General features: G+C 51.6%; 1 protein-coding gene across 1 annotated transcript in view; it reads left to right on the forward strand.

Moving 5' to 3' along the window:
- Nucleotides 1–1,878: 1,878 nt before the first annotated feature.
- PLEKHO2 (pleckstrin homology domain containing O2) overlaps nucleotides 1,879–12,182 on the forward strand; it is a 29,346-nt gene continuing 19,042 nt past the window's right edge. Inside the window, exons 1-2 of the mRNA XM_075100697.1 lie at nucleotides 1,879–2,090; nucleotides 7,333–7,485. Of these exons, the coding sequence (XP_074956798.1) occupies nucleotides 2,082–2,090; nucleotides 7,333–7,485 (162 nt within the window). The 5' untranslated portion in view covers nucleotides 1,879–2,081. The remainder of the gene's footprint in view (nucleotides 2,091–7,332; nucleotides 7,486–12,182) is intronic.

The following is a 12,182-nucleotide window of genomic DNA, read 5'->3' on the forward strand; positions in this document are numbered from 1 at the left end:
CCAGCTTGGTGACAGCTCTGAATGACAATGGCCAGTCACCATTTTCTGGACAAACCTTTCAGAGGTGCCTCTTGTTCAAGGTAAAGGAGAAATCTGAATGATGCTCACAACCTCCCGGCCACTGGGCCAGGCCCCTCTGTGCCATCGCCATCGCTCGTAACAGCATTTTCTTTGCCCAGTTTGGCTCTAGCCATGGAGGAGGAGATGGGGAGGCCACAGAGGGTGTTTACACAACAAGGAGATCGTCTCAGCAAGACCGGAGCCTTTGCCAAACCCAGGGCTAAGCTGATGTGAAGGAGATGCCATCAGTGTGTTTTTGCTAATTATCACTAATAATTATTTGTGCGTAGCTGCTCTTAGGAGCTCTGGTCCTGGCTCAGCAGAGCTCTTGCAGCCTTGTGCAAGTGGAACAAACAGGGGGATCCTGCCTCAAAACCCTGGGGAAGAGAGGAAGAGGGGGGCGAGTGCGGTGCCTGGGCAATGCCCTGACCATGGTGGTGGGCACAACATGTGCCCCCGGTGCTGTCCTCTCTCCCCACTCACACCAGTGACGGCCAGTTAGACCCCGTTTGTCCTCCCTTTGCTTTTCTGAGCGCATTCAGCTCCTCGGCCTCTTGTCAAAAGCCAAATTCATCACAGCAGATCTATTAGTGGCTTTCTCCCCCTCCCCGTGCGGGATGTATTTCTGCTGACACGGCAATCTTTTCCCTGTCAACGCGCCTTGACAGCACCAGGATTTCTCATTTCAAACCCTGGTGTGTCCCAGGGTGATTCCCAGCTCCTCCATTAACCCCTGGCCCTGCAGGATGGGGGCAGCCAGCCCTGATGGATGCTCTGGTATATCTTCCACCTCTGGTTAGCAGATGCTGTCTCTTGTTTTTCCTCCCAGCACTTGCCATACCTATGCAGAAGAGCATTTAACCTGGAGGTAACGGGTGTAGAGACTTTTCTTGTCCTTTTCTCCTTATCTTCTCTACTGAGAACAATGGAGGCAAGGTTTGCAGAAGGAGGTAATATCCTTTTTTAGACTGACTAAAATAATTAGAAGAAAAAACAGGCAGGCTGTTGGGTACATGAGCTCTCCAGCAGGTCTGAAATAGAAGCAGAAGTCTGCAAAGCTGAATACCAGTAGAGAACAATAGCTCCAAGCGTGACTTGTTGCGTTAACCAGTTCTGCCACCAAAGACCATTCCCCAGCTGTTTGCCCTGGGCTAAGGAACTTCATCACCCCTCTGCTGAAACCTGCTGTCCTGAGACCACCCCGCTGTCAGGGGCCACCGCTGCAGCCAAGGGACTCACGGTGCCACATGGACCTGAGCTCCGGGTGCTGCTCTGCATGGGCTTCACGATGCCCAGAGTGCCACCGTGGTACCCATGTGGGCATCCTGCCCCTCTCTGCACCCTGTGCCCTGTCCTGCTGCTCCTGGGACCCTGCCCGGCCCCCGCCCCCCGACACTGTCCCACCCTGTGCCCCAGGACCCTGGCTGACCCTGGGGACCCTCTGATCCCGGGGACACTGTCCCAGCGTGGGGGTCTGGCCTGATCCCTGGGGACCCTATTTGATCCTGGGGACCCTGCCTGATTCCTGTTGACCTCTCCCACCCCAAGCTCCTTGTCCCACCCCAGGGACCCTGTCCCGCCCCACCGTCCATCTCCCACCCTGCAGCCACATCCTGACCCCAGGGACCCCGTTCATCCCACGGGCCCCCTCCCTTGGACTTAGTTCCACCCTCCCTTCCCCCAGACCCAGCCTGTCCCGGAGGGGTCCCAGCCCCTCTCCCGCGGCCGGCGCCGGGGCCGGGGCCGGGGCCGGGGCCGGGCCAGGCGGGGGGGCCGGGCCAGGCGGGGCCGGCGGCGGGAGCATCCCCGCCTCCTCACTCGCAGCGCCGGAGCCGCCGGAAACCCGGCGTTGCTGTTTGCTGCTGCTGCTCCCCGAGAAGTTGGTTCGGAGGCGAGAGCCGGGGGCCCGGCTCGGCTCGGCCCGGCTCGGCTCGGCATGCCCGCCCGCCCGGGGCCGAGCGGTGCAGGGGGGCGGCGGAGCCCCTGAGCGGGCGGCGAGGAGCGACTGGCCCCGGCCCGCCATGGAGCAAGTGAGTCCGAGCGGGACCGGACCGGACGGGACGGGGACCCCGGGACGGGACGGGACAGGGAGGGGACCCCGGGACGGGACGGGACGGGACAGGGAGGGGACCCCGGGACGGGACGGCGCTGGCCGGGACCCCCGGGACGGGACAGGACCCCCTTGTTGCCAGCCAGGAAGGAAGGGCGGAGGACCACACCAGCCACTTTGGGCTTTTTTGGGGTCTCCACCGGTGCCGGGATATCCCTAGCCCCGTTCTGCCTGGGTCTGGCAGCAGGAGGTGGTGGGGGCAGAAATGGAGCCCCCAGAGGATGGGGGTCCCTTTGCCCAAGTAACCCCTGTTGCCTTCTGTGCTCGGCCGGGTGCGTTGGAGCTGCCGGGATGGAGCATCCCGAGAGCTCTTTGGGTTTTAAACTTTCTAACCGGCCGGGTGAGGCTGACGGGCAAATGTTGGCGCTGCCGGAGGACGAGTGCTGGCAGACTCGGGCTTGTTCGAATGCCACGCTTGCTCAGGCCACCTTGTGCTGACTCTTGCTGGGGTGTTGTACTTCCGTACTGGAGCTGGGCCTCGGTCAGACCGCAAGCTTGGCCATGTCCACATACCTAGCAGCCTTCCCCGAGTCTGTCCTCCTCCTCCGTCTCTGCCTGGGATGGGTTTAACTCTGAGTAGGGCAGCGGTGCTTCTCCTGCATGTGTAGGTTTTCACGTCGTGGGATCACACCCCAATAATCCGTCCCCATGCAAATTGATTAAGATGCCACAAATTTGTTAGCAAGTTAAACAGGTCGTTTTCTCCCCTCAGCCAGCCACCCAATGATTCCTGCTTCCTTTCCTTAAACGAGGTTTTGCTGCTCACGCACAAAGAAAGCTCCCAATGGGACGGACTGCTGGAGGACTTCAGGCTCTAGTACATGCGTTGCTGCTAGCTGTGGCTTGTCTCTTCCCCCCATACCTCCCCCCCCCACCCAGCCCCTTATTTCAGCACCCAACATCTTGTGGCAAAAATGAAAGCTTTTTTCAAGACAGCAGGGAGACAGCAAAGCAGTCCAAGTTGGTAGCCACTGAGCGTTGTTGTTATCTGCCAGGATCCATGAAATTAATCCACAGCAGGGAAACTGCTTCCAGCTGGTGTCCGTGCTCACCAGGCACCTGCCAGCCAAAGGGGCTTCGTGATGGCCCCTCGGGTTTGGGAGCGAGGAGGGCTGGCAGGGCTCTGGCTGCCCCACTGCCTCCCCAGCACTGGCCGACTGAGCGGACGCTCCTCGTTAACGATAAATGAATCCTCGGGTGATTGCTTTCAGGAGGGGGCGTCAGATGCAGTTTCCCAAGTTTCATGTGGATCTGAGCTGTTTATTTCCAGTGAGACGGTTTTGCTCCCGTGGGTTGGGGAGAAGTGGAAGTGCTAACAGCCGGGCTTGGAAGATAATGTGGAAAGGGAGAAAAAGAGTGGAGGTCTGGAAATGCAGGTCGTCTCCTGGGAGGTGTTCGTCAGTGCCTTGCTAGGGAGGAGTGTGTGATAAACCAGTTGCTTGCTTTAAATGAAGTTACTGTAACTGGGTAAGGTACTTCTGTGCACGATATGTAACTTGTAAAAGCACCACCGCGATTCCGCTCTTGGGGTTTTTTTTAGTTAAAGAGGTGAAAAGTATGTGGGTTTATGGGGCCTTAAAACACAGGGGTGGGGAGGAGAGAACTAACCACCTAATTGTTAAATAAAAGGCTGTCCTGTCCCCCTAGTTCGGCATCTCTGCTAAGCTGCAAGACGTGAGTCTAAACCAGGCTGGAAGACTGAAACTCATGTTTTGCTTCTAACGCCGCTGTGATGTAAATTGCAAAAATGACTCGTATGGATTGGTTTTGGGAGTGATGCCTTTGGCATGAGCCAGCGCTGGGATAACTCAGTTCTTCCTTTATTTACACTGGCTCACTTGGCTGATGTCTTCTCATGGATTTACACCAGTGTCAGGAGTGAATCCAGCCCAAGAACATCCCAGGAAGGATATGTTAGTATTTCTTGCAGAAAGAATACCCACATATAGCTGAGTTAACAACAGCAACTCATCTTTTCGTGCCATGCTCCGGTTTTAATAGGAGAATTGCAGGCAGAGAGTGCAGGACGGAAGCAAAGCCCTCCTTTCAGTACCCTTTCCTGGCCAACCTCCCCTCGCTGATTTGGGGCAGGGGTGGCATAAAAATAATCTGCAAAAGTGTCAGGCACCGCCTCCAAGACTCTTGCTTTTGCAGGAATGAACGGTCAAGTTGCATCATCTGGTTTTTTACGCCCTTAACCTGCAGGCGAGGTATTACTGCAACTACACCCCCGTCTTGCGATGTGCTGTGTGTGTGCAAAGGGGGAGCTGCTGACCTAGAGCCCGGGCAGCCCCCAGCACCTGCAGAGCCCAGGATCGCACCCCTCACATCTATTTTGTAGCAGAGGAGCAGAGGAGGCACCAGGCGGCTCAGGCTCAGGTGACTCCTGCGCAGTGCGGGGGGCAGAGCTCTTTGCTCGTGGCTGCTGTCATCTGCTGAGAGCAGCACTCTCCGTCTCATCTCGCCTTCCCTCTCCTGGGATGCTCAGCTGGGGCAGGCTGGGACTCACAGATCCTCTCTGCGGATGCACCCAGATGCCGGCACAGCTGCGAAGTCCTGCCTGGTGTGGAGGGAACCCCACGTGTGGCTCCTTCCAGGCGGGTGGCTCCAGCCAGGGCTCCTGAGTGGCCTGGGGAGAGGGTGAGCTGCAGGGCCACCCTGCAGTGCCACGGAGAGGAGGTACCGTCCCTGGGAGGCTGGAGAGCTGGCCAGCCTGCGGGAGCGGGCAGCCTCTTGAAGGCTGCTGGATGAGCTCTGCCCTAGCTTTGCAGCTCTGCCTTGCGCAGAAGTGCAGGCACGAGCCCGAACTCCAACAAAAAAGGTTACTGGGGCAGGTTGTTTTTTCAGAGGTAGATGTTAAGCTCTGTGTCTTCACAGGGAGTACTTTTATTTTAAAACCAGAGGAGACGGGGTAGTTTTCACTCTGCAGGGCACCAGGAGAGGCCACGGATAGACATATTTGCCATGTGATTTCAGATAGCCTTTCTGCCCGGTGGTGAAAAAGAACAGGAAAAATTAATCTTAAAGCAAAAAAACCTTAAGGAGTAAAACCATTGTGGCAGCTGTTTGTCTGGAGTCACTCAAATAAACTCTTCGTAAAGCTACATCCATGCAAAACTGCTATGAGGGAGGTTAAAGTCCGTGCCCAATTATCTAAAAATGACATCAAAAGGGCGCTTGATCAGGAAACCAGCAGGTCTATATTTGTGCAGCAGTTGATGTTTGCTGAAGTCGCAGATCACAACTGAATACAACTTCCTGGCAACCTAAAAAGTCAAGTTTAAAAAAAAACATGCAGTACCCCTCGTTTCCCAGAAAACTATTTCATGCTCTGTCATCCTGTACTGTGGCCCTTTCAAACAGAGCTCGGTACAATCGAAATAACTTCTACAAAGGGCGCCAAGGATGTTACAGATTTCCGCCTCATTTTCTTTTAGGTGATACATGGTTTATTTAAGTTTCTTGTGCTTGGTCTGCACCTGAGCCTGCCCGCAGATCCAAGCCTTTTCCTGACCTTAGCGGGGATCGGGATAAATGCGGGTGCATGGGGTATTTAATCTGGTTTTCCTCTTTTTATGGGTGTGAGTTCCCTCTTTAGAGTAACAGCTCACTCCAATGGCGGCTGCTGTCCAAGGGCGTGTTCGTTGGGAGTCTGGTGCATGAAAACAGATTTATTAGCAAGGCTCTCCTCCGAATTTTTGGAGCTCGTCTGTACTCACTCGCTCTGTTCTCATTCTCTTCTGGCCATGGGAGCGTCCAGCTTTGACTCCTTTCCATGCACATGGGATTTCCTCATGTTATGAAATATGATGTCTGAGCTCCAGCCGCTCTGGTTTGTTTTGTTTCGGGTTTTTTTCCTACAAGAAAAAGTTTCATTCAGCAGCTAGAGAGGGCTGTTTGGGGACAGTTGGGGCTCTGGCTTTGTCGTGCATCCTTGATTTGTGCAAATGTGCTGCCTTTCTGCAGCAGGATTGCTGCCTCTACATACAGACAGGGACATGGAGGAAACCGAGGCTGGGGGACATTGGGTTCCTGGGAGGACGCTGGAGGATTTGGGGTTGGCTTCTCCTTACAAGTCACAAGGCTGGCGAGGTGTTTGTATAAGGGGATTTGGCTCAGTGAGGGATTCCCCTTGCTTTGCTCTGGGGAAAGAGGATTAGCGAGGGGTCCACAGGGTGTTGGGAGCAGCAGGGAGGCAAACGGGGATCTTGCCTTTGCAAAGGCTCTTCAGTGCCCTGGAGAGGAGGAAAACTCTCATCTTTAACTGCTGGTAAAGGCCATCAGCTAATAAACCTGGCTGCCCCTGCTCCCCGTCTTAGGTTTCCTGTCTCCATTTGATGAGAATATTGATATTGGATATTTCTGATGTTTTTTTCAAAGCAGGGAAGTTATGCATCTCCTGGTTATTACCAGACCTGGAAAGCCAGTAGCCTCCCAGTGCAGGATGCTGGGGTGCCCTGTGCTGATGCTGTGGGTGGGTGAGAGTGGGCTGTGACAAACAGCAAGGAGCTAAAGGCAGGACAAAAAAACCCCCCTATTCTTGGTGCTGCCTTCTCTGCAGGTCCTTCCCTCTGCCTACAAACCATGCAGCAGCCTGCTGGGAACATTTTAGTGCAGATGTGATGAAGTCCTGGCCCTCGTGCCTTGGGTTTGCCCACGGGATTTGGTTTGGGGGCAATGACCAAATGTAGAGACCTGGAGGAGAAGCTTGCAGAAGTTGCTGTGGGCTAAAACATGAGCGTTGCTACTGATGCCAGCAGGATCCTTCCCGCTGCAGCTCATCAGAGAGCTGGAGGAACAAAGCGGAGAGGAGGGTGCTCGTTTTCAAGGAGCACTTGGTGCACAGCGAGCAGGGAATACCTCCACGGAGAGGGGAGCAGAGACACTGGGGAAGCGGAGGAGCAAGGTGGGCTTGCTGCAATCCCAACGGTGTCCCCAGGGGTGGCCAGGGTCCATGCCTGCTACCAGTCCTGCAGCAGCTCTGGGGTGGGATCTCGTTGAGTTTTCCTCTGGAAGATGCCAGTCTTTTCCCTTGTGATATGGTGGGGAGGGACCATGTGTGGTCTGTGCTGAGGTCTTGTCTGGACAGGCTTTCTGATGACCTTCATTAAATGGAAGGAAAGTGCTTTTGACGTAATTCCTTCTCCCATCTGTCTTTGCAGGATACAAAGGAGGAGGTCTCGGAGAAACCAAAGTCTGCTCCAACCGCAGAGAAATATGGCTGGATTAAGAAAAGCAGTGGGGGACTCCTGGGACTGTGGAAGGATCGTTACATCCAGCTACGGAAAACGCAGCTCGTGGTCTATGAGGATGAGGTATGGTCACAGCTAACGGCCTTGAATGAGGGACAGGACCAGGCCCTTGGTGACAAATATTCCTGTGGTTTTTGCTCTTCCCTCCAGCCCCTTCCTTTCAAAAGAGCTTCTCCAGTTACCTCCAGGAAGGGTAAATGCTATAAAGAAGAGAGAGCAGCTGCATTTTACAGTATATTATATATTATAAATATTTTAGGCAGAAAATATTTTGACAGTGCCATTGCAAAAAAAAAAAAAAACAAAACAAAACCAAAAACACAAAAATGGGGGCAGGACATCCTGTGAGAAGGCAAAAAGAGCAAAGCTTTGAGCGGAAGCAGGATATGTGCTGTGCGTTTTTTGGCATTTAAAGGATAAAACTGGATTGTAGCAGGCTGACTTCCCACCTGCCGCTTGAGGGAACGGCAGGCAACCTTGCAGCTGTTTGGCACCCCTCAAGCAGCTCAAATTGTTGCTAGCCAGACTCTTCAGGGTTTAGTTTAGCCACCGATGGATGCAGGGTAAGATTGTGAGTGGTTGCTGTCCTCCTTAAGCAGGGACACAGTCTGGATTTGGCTCATCCTTACCCTTTACTTGAGCCAGTACTGAGCGAAGGACCCCTGGGAGCCTTCTCCTGGACTTCCCTAGATAAATTGCTTGCCTTAAGTTCATGGCCTCATTTAGAGCTGTTTCAAATCAAATGAGAAATAAGAGCCAAGCCAAATCTGTCCTGCATCTTCATGCAAGAAGAATGGAGTGCAGGGCTGGTCCTGCTGGGCTGCAAAGGTGGCTCTTTCCTGAGTCAGACCCGAGGTTCCTGGGCTGGAAGGGGCTTCTGCAAGAGCAGTGTTTGCCCCAGAAGTTAGAAATTACAGTGCAGAGCATAAGCTACAACCCAGGCAGGTCTGAGATTAGGGGTGGGTAATTCTAAGCCCTGCTTGAAGTTCGTGTGCGCATCAGGATGGAGGAGCATTTCTCACTGCGTGTCTGCACAAGGACCACGTGCCTGTGCGGTGTCTGACACAAGGGGATCTGGGTCATTTGTGGGCATCAGGATAATATAAAACCACAGTCATGTTAAAGCTTCTGTGCAGTGCATCAAGGGACGAAGAATGGGGAAATGTTTCAGCAGCTGCGTTGCTGCGATGGTTACAGGAACAACAGGACTGACAAATTAGTTTGGTTCTCTTTTTTTTTTAAACATACTATTGCCTAATAAAGAAGATTTGTTTTAAACAGTTTAGGTTGCAGGCTATTACCTCCTCCCATACGCTGAACCCTCCTGCTCTTCCCAAATCCCAAAGCTTTCCGGAGGCGTTTGTTCTTAGTTTTGAAATGTCATGAAGAGTGCAAGAATAATGACATGAGAAGTTTATGTCAGGTGATGAGCAGCTTGGAAGGCAGGCACAGCGATGGGGGTTTCTCTTACACAGAGAGATGCAGCCTGGTCCTGCAAACCGGCGGCTCTCTGCAGATTGCTTCCCAGTGCCCCGGACACCTGTTGACTCCAACTGAAGCTCCAGGAATTCACAGGTTCAAAATCTATAAGCATGACGTTGGTTTTCTTAAAGGGCATGCTTTTAAAAACAAGAAATATGGAGGCTCGCATTACCACAAGGGAAAAAGAGTCTTTTAAAGTAAGATTAATTTTCACAGGCATTCAGAAGAAGGAAAAATCCCTATCATTTAAAGGGTTATTTTATTATCTCAACGAGGAAAATGGCATTTGTAACAACCGGGCATAATGTTTTCTGGTAGCCTGCGGATTGTGGTAACATCCTGTAATAAATTGCGTCTGTAAGCTACAGTAGCTACAAGGTCCCATTATTGTAAATAAGGGATCATGTTAATATCTATAGGCTATTAAACTAGCTTACAGTGAAGTCAAATGTCTTAGGAGAGGAAATTGCTACAAAATTATCTGGTAGCACAATAGGATAGCATGCGATTGTGCAGGCTTACTACAGGGGAACTAAAGGAGATGGCAATTTTCTGCACTCAGGAGGGGTCCCGTTGCCACAGTATTGAGGCAGTTCATGTTTATTACTGTATTTATCTTCCTTTCACGTGAGTCAGGGCAATGTTGCTGTCTCCATCTTACAATTGGGGAACTGAGTTTTTGAGATGAGAAGGGCCTTGCCCGATGTCAAAGGAGAGTCTGTGGCGCAGCGTGCTATGGTGGCTTTTATTTCTGGAGCTCCAGCTGCCATTTCCCCCACTGGACCTTCTCCACATACCTGCCCTGCTTTGTGTGACCCTGGAGACAGACACAGCATCCCAGACCATCCTCAGGCTGAAGCATTTTTAAATGAGATTGTTCAGTGCTTGCAGAATTGGGGCCCTTGAAAAAGAAAGGAGATAAAGCCTCAGGTAACAGAAATACAAGTGTCTTTCGTATGTATCCTAAGTTGGACCTCCATGGGTTAAATGGGAGGGAGGTCAGCTTCCATGTGGGAGGGCAGGTTTAGAGGATGAGTATTTCAGCTGGTCTGAGCCCATCAGATTTCCAGGAACTGAGCTAGTGACTTGGACGAGTTGTGCTTTTATCAGTCCCTCATGTGTTGGAGCCCTTCACGAAGAGGCGCTAACATCGCCTTTAGCGGTTGTTTCATATGCAGGCACGCCTGTTTATGCAATTGTATGAGGCTGGCTGCACTTGTAGCTGAGGTTTGTGTGTGCAAAAGGAGAGCAGAGGGGATGGCCAACATAAGATGCAGTCAATGATGTTGTACCATGTCACCGGAAAGTACAGTCTGAGCAGGACACAAATACTGTATCATCATCCATAGCAGTCTCCTGGAATATGCTTCTCACCTGCCTTGGGAGTGTGTTTCCCATATTCTGTTAGTCAGGCTTTGGGTTTGGTTTAAAGCCGAGCGGCCTCCTGAGGGCAAATTGCAAGTGGCTATTGATGGGGGGTGAAAGTCACCCCCTGGTCTTCAGGTTTCTTTCAGCAGATGTGAAATGAAGGGAGATGGGTTTCTTGTTATCTGCTGTGCCTTTAGCTGCAGTACCCCACATCTGTACCCTCACATAAACTAAGAACCAAGCGGGCAGGTTATTTTCTAACAGGGTTTCTTGTCTTCCCTCTGCATATTCTTGCAAGAATAAAAATCAAGCCTTGCAGAATTGTAGAGAGCATCTGAAGAACAGGCAATCCTATGCAGAGAGGCTACGCAGATCAATATCATCACTCCATGGATTAGAAAGCAACAGTCTTGGGTTTGGTTTCTTTTCCCAAAACAGTGCAGCTAGTGGTTAGAGTTGTTTCTTTTTGCTTTGTGTTTTTTTTGTGTGTGTTTTTTTGTTTTTTTTTTTTTGTTTTTTTAAAGTGTATTATTTGACAGGGAAAATCCTACTGGGCAAAGAGTCTTCTAGAGACCAGAGGATCCACTCAGCATTTAACACTCATGCAGTTAACATCTGCATTTGGCCCCTGGTAAAGTGATAGCAATGTATACTGTGTAAAGTGATTTATTAAAATGCTTTGAGATCCTCATGTGGAGAAGTAAATTAGCATTTCAGGCAGTCTAGACATTGTACGCCGTGGGTACGCTGACACATGAATGTGCGTAAGGGAAGAGGTCTTTGCTGGAAATTTTACCTTCATACAAATAAAAAATTCAGTGGGCCTTTTTTTCCCTTTTTATCAACTTTCTATTAAGGAAATTGTTTGCCAGGTGTGATTCTTTGGTTAAGCACATGCATTAATATGCGTTAGGTGTTTAGTAATTTTCTTCTTAAGGGCCAAGCTTACAGACACATACATGTTTAAGCCACAGCATCCGTTCCACAGATAGCTAATGGAATTGGTTTTCTGCATTAAATCATGAATGTAAGGGGTCTTGTACCAGGTTTTTAAGCATCTTATTGATTGTCCCTTACAGCAAGCATGAAAGCAATTTTAAAAAAAGCCTTCAAATCTGTAGAGGAAAGGAGAAAGGTGGCCTGAAGGGAATTCCCTGCAAATGCAGCGCCGTGGGACAACCTTGTGAGCTGTGTGCTGCAGGGAGGTGCGACCCCCCAGTGAGGACTCAACCTTTGTGTCTCAGGATGATGTAAAAGGATTGCTTTAACTTCTTTGGGGCACTAGAGACCAAATGGAGCAGGAGCTTGTCCAGGACACATGTCTAACACCTGCGTGTCGGGGCAGGGCTCTGGAAGTGACCTTGTCTCTCCATGAGGCTGAGTATCCTCCAGGTCTCAGGAGGCTGAAGGGACCAGGAGACCTGTGGCAGGGTTGGGTCTTTCAGTCTTTATCTTAGCGGTGGAGGACAAACATAAAGGATCTCTTTGTGACCCAGGTAGGCTCACAGAGAGGGGATGGCCATGTGCCAAGGGTAAAACAGAAACAAAAGCCCCATTCTGGTGCTCCCTGAACTCAGAAGCTTTTCCTTTGCCCTCAGACATGGAGTTTTCTTATTTCTCTGCCTGCTTTCTTTCCCACCCTTCCTGAAGAGGATAACTTACTTGAGAAGTTCAAGGCTCTGAGATGAAAGAGCCGTAGCTCGCACAGTCAAGCTAGTGCCCCTGGGAGGCAGGGTCCTGCACGTCCCCATCCTTGCTGCCCTTGTTCCCTGGCCAGGCCAGAGTCCCCCAAGCCTCCCCAGGGAGGAGAGGGGCAGCTGGATGCCAAAGGGCAATGCTGTGGCAGAAACACAGCTCTCCACCCTGCCAAGTCCTTCTTAGCCCCCAGCTCAGTGCACCACTGTTCTTAG

This window comes from Phalacrocorax aristotelis, chromosome 7, assembly GCF_949628215.1.
Source record: "Phalacrocorax aristotelis chromosome 7, bGulAri2.1, whole genome shotgun sequence".
Taxonomy (NCBI): Eukaryota; Metazoa; Chordata; class Aves; order Suliformes; family Phalacrocoracidae; genus Phalacrocorax; species Phalacrocorax aristotelis.